Consider the following 8,878-nt stretch of genomic DNA (forward strand, 5'->3'; position numbering starts at 1 on the left):
ACACAACAAAGAACATAGAGTAACTAAAATCATACATACAAAGTAACAAAAGCAAATAAGCAACTCGGACTCCACTAAAAACTGGGAGCATGGACCAGGTGCACCGATAGGGTTATTTGAATTATTGATGGAAATGATGTGGCAGTACACAGTAGTTTAATTCATTTTAATTATCTAACCTGAACTTATAGTGCCAGTACTAAAAGTCTCTTTGGTTTAAAACTAAAGGAAATGAAGGGTGTAAAAATGCTATCATTTTCTACTCTATTGTAATTGTGTAATTTAATAAAATAAATTGTCCCTTGATTCCCGATTATCAAATCGGTTTGTGACGTATTTTAATAATAAATAATTTTTTTCTGTGTACAGAACATCTTGAAAGCTGAGTTGACTCGAGCCCGTTGAAAAAAAAATCACAATGTTGGTTTTTTTTTATAGTAAATATCATGTTAATGCAAAGATATCCAATTTTCCTAATTTTAGGGCGACAAGCGCATCTATTCAGCCTTCTACGTAATGCAAATTGTTGAAATAATGCCTTAGAGTATGATAAATGTTTCGATGAACAGCTATACTTAAGGCAAAGATCAGTGATGGCCAGCTTAGCTTTACATTTCTACAGCTGTATACATTTTTACTTGCATCATATCAAGCAAAAAAACAAAGATTATCAGGGACATGACTTCTAAAATACTTCAAAAGAGCAGTGGTTTGTAATTAGACAAGACTAGAAACAATAACCATTTTGCTTTATTGACTTGTCCCCATACACTTAGAAACAGAACTATTAATTTTGTATAATAACAATTCTCTATGTGGAATTTACAGTAAATACACTTAGTTAAATATGCATCGGATGTAATAACAGCCAAGAGCACTCCATTATAGTTTCGATGATTATTCTATAAACATTAGTATGAACAAATCAAATGCATTTTTTATATAATTATGAAGATTGCATAGTTATGATAAGGATAAGAATATATGATAAATGGATGTAATTACAAATGGCTATAATGATATACAATAATTGTTTCATGTCCTTGTTACTTGTTGTGAGTCATTGTTTAGTTTTTGCGATGAGTCATCTGATTTGACGAGATTCACAGGGGAGCTTATTTGTTGATACATGTGGTCTGGGCGGAGATTAAAATACTGTTGGTACTGATTCCGGCAAGAAAATTCATAGTCATTGTAGTGTCCGAACCACGGTTGGGACAAGAGTGCATAATTTCCGAGAAAGCCCCAGGGATTCCATTCCGGTCTGGGTATCTCTGGTATAGGTTCGTTGTTTTGTTGTTCACTACTAGATTTCTCTATGTCATTCTGTGCAGTTTCGATCTCTAGAAAGGAAAATAAAAAAAAAACAACTTTAAAAGTATTTCAGCTGTTTCTACTTTAAAACTTACGGAATACATTTACAGAACTTAAGTCTAAGTATGAGATATTTAGAATAAAGATGCTACATTTTACAAGGTGTACATTAGTTATATTTGAGGATGTAAAGTTTTGACAGTCAGTATGTCAACGACTCTTTTTAATTACCGACAGTCGAGGTATTTATTCACAAATGGCAGTCTGCCCTCCGAAACTGTCGTCTCATTTGTACATACATTGTACATTGTAGTATATTGTTATAATGTATGTATGTTTGTATGAGGTGATTACAGTAATGGGCCTTGTATAAGAATGACTGTGATCTTCTGTGCGCGCAAGTACAGTGTACTGAACTGAACACGTCACAGCTAGAGGATTGTCAGATGAAAGCTTCGATTGATTAAATAGATAACACAAACCGAATTTTACATGCTTATCAATCCGCGTGTGATATAGGTCGAAGGTTGATACTACATGTGATACAGATTTTGACATGTCATACAATATTTTAAGTACATTTATGTATACTGCAAAATTAATGTGTTTCGAGAAGGGATGTCTAGGCTGTGATATATGGTTTGGGATAAAGGGAAAATGGTATAGGGTTTAATCAGTCAATTTATACACAAACAAGTAAACAGTATTTATATATATACTGAATATTACATGTCAAATTCTGTATCATGATAGTCCTATAGTACACCAAGGACCACCAGCCCACGGGGTGATATAGGTCGAGGGTTGATACCGCATGTGAAACAGATTATTACATGTCATGTTCATTACATCATTATACATGTACTTGAATGTCATGTCCATTATATATCTTATCTTTTAACTATTCTTTAAGTATGTTTTGTGAATGGGTGTGATATAGGGTATGCGATATAAATCTATGCTGCGATATAGGGTATGGTATGCGATATAGGTCTAGGGGTGTGATATAGGGTATACGATAAAGGTTTAGGGTTGTGATATAGGGTATACAATATAGGTCTGGAGTGTGATATAAGGTATATGATATACATGAAGGTCTGGGAGTGTGATATAGGGTATACGATAAAAGATTAGGGGTGTGATATAGGGTATACAATATAGGTATAGGGTGTGATATAGGGTATACGAAAAAGGTTTAGGGGTGTAATATAGGGGGTACAATATACATGTAGGTCTAGGGTGTGATATAGGGGATGCAATATACATGTAGGTCTAGGGTGTGATATAGGGGAAACAATATACATGTAGGTCTAGGGTGTGATATAGGGGATACAATATACATGTAGGTCTAGGGTGTGATATAGGGGGTACAATATACATGTAGGTCTAGTGTGTAATATAGGGTATATGATATACATGTAGGTCTAGGGTGTGATAAAGGGTAAACGGTATAGAGGTCACTTGTAATGCATGCACAAAAAAGTAAATTTTAATCGAAATACATTGTATTTAATAAATGAGTATACATATATAACCTTACCCTCTTGGTTAATTTCCACTCGGGGAATAATTCCTTTCCTCCACTTAGCCCGTCTGTTTTGGAACCATATCTACAATAATACTATGACTGTACTTTACAAATTCGTTTAGAATAGTACTAAATTCAACCAAAATCTAGGACCGGCACAACGAACCCCATCCCCGTTAGGTAGTTAATCAGTAGCGAATCCAGATGGGATGTGTGCGGAGGGTTGGCAACCCCCTTTTTATTGAAAAATTTGTCATTTGACAAAAAAAAATGGCAAATAATCTCCTAGCACCCACTTTTTCTGAGGAACCTCGGCTTCCTTTCAAAGAGTCAGGATTCGGCCATGGTTAATTATATAAATTATATATTTTTTAAACTTTCAAATTTTTCAGATGTTACTCAGACTGGTAACTGTAACGGTTGAGTTCTGTTTCTCTATTTTTTAGTTCGACCATTAATCAGTGTTTTGTAAAAAAAAAGTTGTCAGCCAGGATTGCTGATTCCAGGATCCGCTCTAAAATGTATAAAGGTCTGTATTCTCAAAAAGGGTTGTTTACATACGAGTAAGATCCGACGTATTGAAAACCTCTCGATTTTCTGTTATTTGAAACTGTTCCATTCAGATTATACAGTTGTTCTGAAAAACAACACATGACCAACATATATGACTATACATGTATACTGTACCTGCACTCTTGATTCGGCTAGATTTAATTTCTTTGCCAAGTCGTCACGTGTAACAACGTCAGGGTATGGAGCTTTTCGGAAGGCTTTTTCCATTTCCTTCAGTTGATATGGCGAGAACGTTGTCCTGTAAACATACAGTGATAATAGACGCCATTCTTTGGGATTTTTAAAAATTTCTATTAATTTAAGCTCACTTTTATGGTTTTCACGTTTTTCAGTTATGGGGGCTTAAATAGGATTTACTTATTGGTCGATCATGACAGGTCAATACCTCCCTTATTATGTATTCAAATCATTGCATTTCGTGGGTACCATGTTTTAGGGATTTGGGTTGGTCATATAAACAAGGCTGTAAAACACACTCAGTTGTTCTTAAACATTTATTTCAGGTATAAAGACGACGGGTATATCATGAATGCACTGATGGCTCTTTTGTTTTTTTTAATCTTGTAACGATAGTTATTTTTTAAATTCAAATCTATTTTTCTTCTTGGTTAGTTAACATACTAAAATAAATATGAATAATTTTCAATCAATCGGTCCTATGTGTACGTATACAGAAATAAATTACCCTTAAAATAATATTGAAAACAATATTAAAATTCTTAATCATTCTTTTACTTAAATTGTTTTTTTTACATTTGACTTACTCGCATATTTGGTGCATGTTTAAATGAGCATATTAAGGAGGTACATGTAGACCTAGGGTAAGGGAAATTACTCTTGAAATCAGTGATATGTTTGTATCATATTCAATTTCACCAATGCCTATCAAGCTTGCATCGAAACAGAATGAAATCAATCAAAGTTATTTTGATGCTTACATGAGATTGATGTAAAATGCTGAATACAAACGTTCCAATGATTTTTAAGAGGTGTATTCCTTACCCTAGTTCTACCTTCTTAAGTACGTGTGACATATGTGGACATTTTTTCATTAGCTTGATAGTCTTTGACGTTTAAAAGCTCTTATCTCACATCATGTTTCATAGGGCTCATTCGGTGTAAATTGCATGGTTTTACGATTCTGTTAACCTACTGATCTAGAAAAAAATACCATCTGGTAGTAAGATATCAAAAACTAAAATATTCTGTTTTTGTTTTTCGTTTGATTGTGGAGTTGTAGAAATAGAATTGTTTTGTGGTGCAATTCGTAGACTTCGTAATACCTAAGGATTGTAATTAATATTTGAACAGGTTATGCGAAATAACCACCTTTTGGGCAGTTTACGCTTCATAAACTGCGGAGTGATTTATGAACAAGCGTAAATTGCCCCAAAGTTGGTTATTCGAGCTAAATTGGTCAAAAGATCATAAAAACAGAAAAACAAAAACAATAAAAAAAAACAATCCTTATGATCTAATTTCTAATTGGTTAAAATAAAAAAAAAATTAAACCTGTTCATTCATTAAAGCCTTGTATATAAATTTAGTTTGGAATTTTTTTAATTGCGAACTGCGGTCCGATCGAAAATGATGGAAAATAACCCATCTTGCCCCCAGAGGAGGAACAAACAATCAAATCAAATAATATGAATATATTCCAACGGTATTGATAAAATATAAAATACACATTTTTAAAGTAAATGTTTTCATAATTTCGTAGTGCATGAGACGTAATCTTCAGCTACCTATATCACGTAAACTTTAAGAATTAAGCAGTTGCCAAGTTTAAAAAATTGAAATGCATTTAGGGCATGAAACTATAAATATATATAATATACATAAATAGCTTTAAAATGAGTCGAATGCAGTGATACTGCTGTAGAAAAAAAGTTGAAGGAAATTAGCGCTTATCGAATTCTTCAGTGTGGCCAAAAACAATGGCTTCCAGTATCTATTACAAGTTTTTTTTTTCTGCATGTCAGTGTAGCCCTGTCGTATTGATAATATGCCAGTAATTTTGGAGTTTCCATGGCGACATTGTGTTTAGAAAACATACCTATGACGAGGTCGCTTTGTATCCTCCAGGTGCTGATGGAAAAGTTTCATATCTTGGGCGATTCCTGTAAAAAATAATTTGGTCATAACTGCAGAATTGATATAGTTATATAATGATATAATTAGAAATGTTGCAGTACAGGAAATGTTTAAAGAGTGCGTGTAGCTATGTTCATATTTGTTGCGTACAATAAACGAAACTAAAATAAACTGATGATAAAATGGCAACAATTAAGCTATAGTTAATATACATATAAGCTGGCATAACATATAAACACGTGATAGGTAGTTCAGAAGGGCGAAGGGCCTTAGCACAGGCAATTTTATTTTCGGGGTGGGAGTGGCAATTTCATGCAGCAAACACATTGTTCGCACACTACGCTGATGAGACTATTTTTATGTTCCACTAATACAAAAAAAGATACTTGTATGGACAATTGTTCTTTTCTAATTGGCAAACGCGGACCCGCATATATTTTCATTCCAGATAAGGGCTAAATAATATTTGGACATTAGACAGAGCATTTTTTTTCACGAGAAAATCAAATTGTTTTATACAAATTAGATTAAATTAAACATATGACTGAGAGCATGTATCATGGTATGAAAGCCCATTTGGGTACAAAAGTGAGCGGGGAATATGTAAATTAATCCATGGCCATGAATCGGAATATTTTTGTTTTCGTTCGTTTTTTATTTATCCTAATAAGCTAGCTTTCACAGTATGGACTAGCCATGTTATTGAAATTATAATAAAAGTAGTCATAAGACATAGTTCAGTGATAATTTAACCTCTGAGGCGTCTCAGAAACTCCGATAACCGTCTTCATTCAAGTTTCAAGTCATGTTTAAATTTATTAAAATATTCTAATATTTACATGTATATAAAATATTCATCTTGCAAGATTATAGAACAGTTTTAGAGTGGGCTCTGATAGAACTGTTCTATTGTTCTTTTAAAACTGTTCTAGAGTCGGCATGTCTGACATTTCCTTGAAAGGATAGAACAGTTATCATTTGTAAACTGTATTTCAAGAAGATCATAATTTTTGAATTATTAAAAGTAACAAATAAAATAATAAAAAGTGTTTTTTTTTTAAATTTAGTAAAAATTTATTTTAATTTATTAAATGTTGTATTTTGTATGCTTTGAAACATATTGGTCATTAAAATGGAAAAAAATCTTCAAATACGTAAATAAAAATATACTAGGTCATAGGCGATTTATAGATGTATTCAGTTTTTTTTCAATAACTATCAAACGCAAATTCACAAGTAAATCATGTGGTTTTGTTTTCACGGTATTGCCTAATGAGTAATAAGTCAATGATTGACCAATATATTAAAAAGTACACATGTACATCCCTAGGTGTCACGATTTAGGACTTACACATGTACACATGTACATGTAAATGGCTGTCCATGTAAAAATCTGGTAGATCCTATGATACGGTTGGCACAGAAACATATTTTTACCACTGTTTTTGTTTTGTTTCGATGTAATGTAATATATATATCAAATAGTAAACAGATATTTTAAAAGCGACAAAAAACGATTTTTCAAGTTCCCTGACAGAGCAACAAAATTGTGTGCAAAAATAAATTCAATGAATTACAATGCTTTTTATATGACTGTGTTTCTTTTTAACAGTTGCAGTTATTACAAAAACTGACATTCAACTTTGAGAAAGATTGAATTTGTGATATGAAATGGATGAACAATTTTTAAACAAAATTTTCATGTGCAACCCACTGCCTGGTTTTTGTATGGGCACCTCTTAACATTTGTTTTAATTAACCTCTCATAAAACAGTTCTATGACTGTTGGACATTTGTAGGAACAGTTCTTCTGACAGTTTTAGCAGAGCCTGACCTTTTGAAAATTGTAGCAGAGCCTGATCCTCTGACAGTTACAGCAGAACCTGTTCTAGAACAGTTTTAGTGTGGGCTCTGACAGAACTGTTCTATGGCTCTTTTAAAACTGTTCTAGAGTCGGCTTGTCTGACATTTCCTTGAGAGGATAGAACAGTTATCATATGTAAACTATATTTCAAGAAGATATTTAGGAGTGTATAACTTAATCTCTGTTTATTTTCCATGACACCATCTTTTAAATTCACATTATAATCAGCTATTTTGTCAAAAAAAAAAGATTTATAATCCATGTAATTCTGGAGTAGTCAGAAGTCATTATACACAAATGTATAAGCATACAATATCAATGCATTAATAAATGAAAAACAAAAGCAAACTTATTTGTTTTATAACATGAATATATTCTGACATTTACATGTACAGGTGCAATATAACAGGGGCATCAAAATCATTATTTAAAAACCATTGTCACTTTCAAAAGTAGTTGAAATTTTTAATTACATTTATATTATAAAGCACACGCATTTCGTATTTGAAATTTCAGTTTCAGTAGTCTGAATTAACGATAAGTTCAGAAAACAATATAACAGTACATGGCGCAAAGATAATAGACTATATTTATTATTATACTTGGTGTGTATTTCAAGGTAAGAATTTAAATTTACATTTTGTTTGTTTTGTTTGAATATTACAAATATTTAAAAATAATAATGAAAATGGACATACCGCTAACTGAATGAACTTTCATGACAACCAACTTGTTACTGATAAAACTAAAATACGATTTAGAAATGAAAATTACTTGGTTATTTATAAGCACTTCAAAGAATGGAATAAATCCAAAAATTTATAATACCAATATAATTAGACATAATAATCCCCAATTTGTATAAGGGTCTCGTGTCTACAGTTCTGATAATTGACGATATTCGCACCATTAATTTCGTCATCACAAATGCGTGTCATTTTCATGAAACGAACATCAAATTGATATTTAGCTTTGACAAGGTTGATATAAAGGGTTTAATGCTAAAGGTTAAGAAGCTGACCTCGGATGATTGTTGATCTTAATATGAAAAATTAGTCGGAACGCTCGGAAAGGCGGTTGGCTGATTAAATAATTGTCACAACTGTAATTTTGTTTAACCTGAACTGAAAAATCCTCAAATTAGAATACCCCCTTTTCCACCCCTTTAAACTGTTGTCTGCGATAGAGATATTAACAACCCTCATCTATAAACAATTGGTCGTTTTAATAAAAGATCAACTCGGGCATTAGTTGTATTATCACCACTAACGAGATATTAGATAGATTTTAATTGGCTAATTATACTAATTAATTATCCAATAAAAATAATGGCACAGACCGCTATCAAAAGAACAAGAAGTAGACAATTTTAGGCCATCAAGTAATTTACCAGATGAATCACACTTGTTGAAAGAAATACTTCAAATTCATTAAATTATTCCCACAAATTTGATGTTTGATAAAAATTAATTATCCCATGAATCATGACACGAGTAGTTCTTCCA

At 32.2% G+C, this 8,878-nt stretch overlaps 1 protein-coding gene across 1 annotated transcript; it reads right to left on the bottom strand.

Moving 5' to 3' along the window:
- Nucleotides 1-732: 732 nt before the first annotated feature.
- On the bottom strand, nucleotides 733-8,187 carry LOC148602420 (retinal homeobox protein Rx-A-like). Its single transcript, XM_088552141.1, has 5 exons — nucleotides 8,072-8,187; nucleotides 5,472-5,535; nucleotides 3,530-3,653; nucleotides 2,855-2,924; nucleotides 733-1,343 (listed from the first exon to the last, which is right to left on the bottom strand). The coding sequence occupies exons 1-5, from the start codon at nucleotides 8,091-8,093 to the stop codon at nucleotides 1,036-1,038; spliced, it is 588 nt and encodes a 195-aa protein (XP_088408267.1). The 5' UTR covers nucleotides 8,094-8,187; the 3' UTR covers nucleotides 733-1,035.
- Nucleotides 8,188-8,878: the final 691 nt, after the last annotated feature.

This window comes from Perna viridis, chromosome 11 (genome assembly GCF_037379345.1).
Source record: "Perna viridis isolate PV_CMFRI_1.1 ecotype Kerala chromosome 11, ASM3737934v1, whole genome shotgun sequence".
Lineage (NCBI taxonomy): Eukaryota > Metazoa > Mollusca > Bivalvia > Mytilida > Mytilidae > Perna > Perna viridis.

Coding starts and splice junctions, on each gene's coding strand:
- LOC148602420 (XM_088552141.1), bottom strand. CDS start 8,093: ATGAAAGTTCATTCAGTTAGCG. Junction 5,536..8,071: donor GAAAGTTCATTCAGTTAGCG/GTATGTCCATTT, acceptor TATTTTTTACAG/GAATCGCCCAAGATATGAAA. Junction 2,925..3,529: donor TAGCCGAATCAAGAGTGCAG/GTACAGTATACA, acceptor GTATTATTGTAG/ATATGGTTCCAAAACAGACG.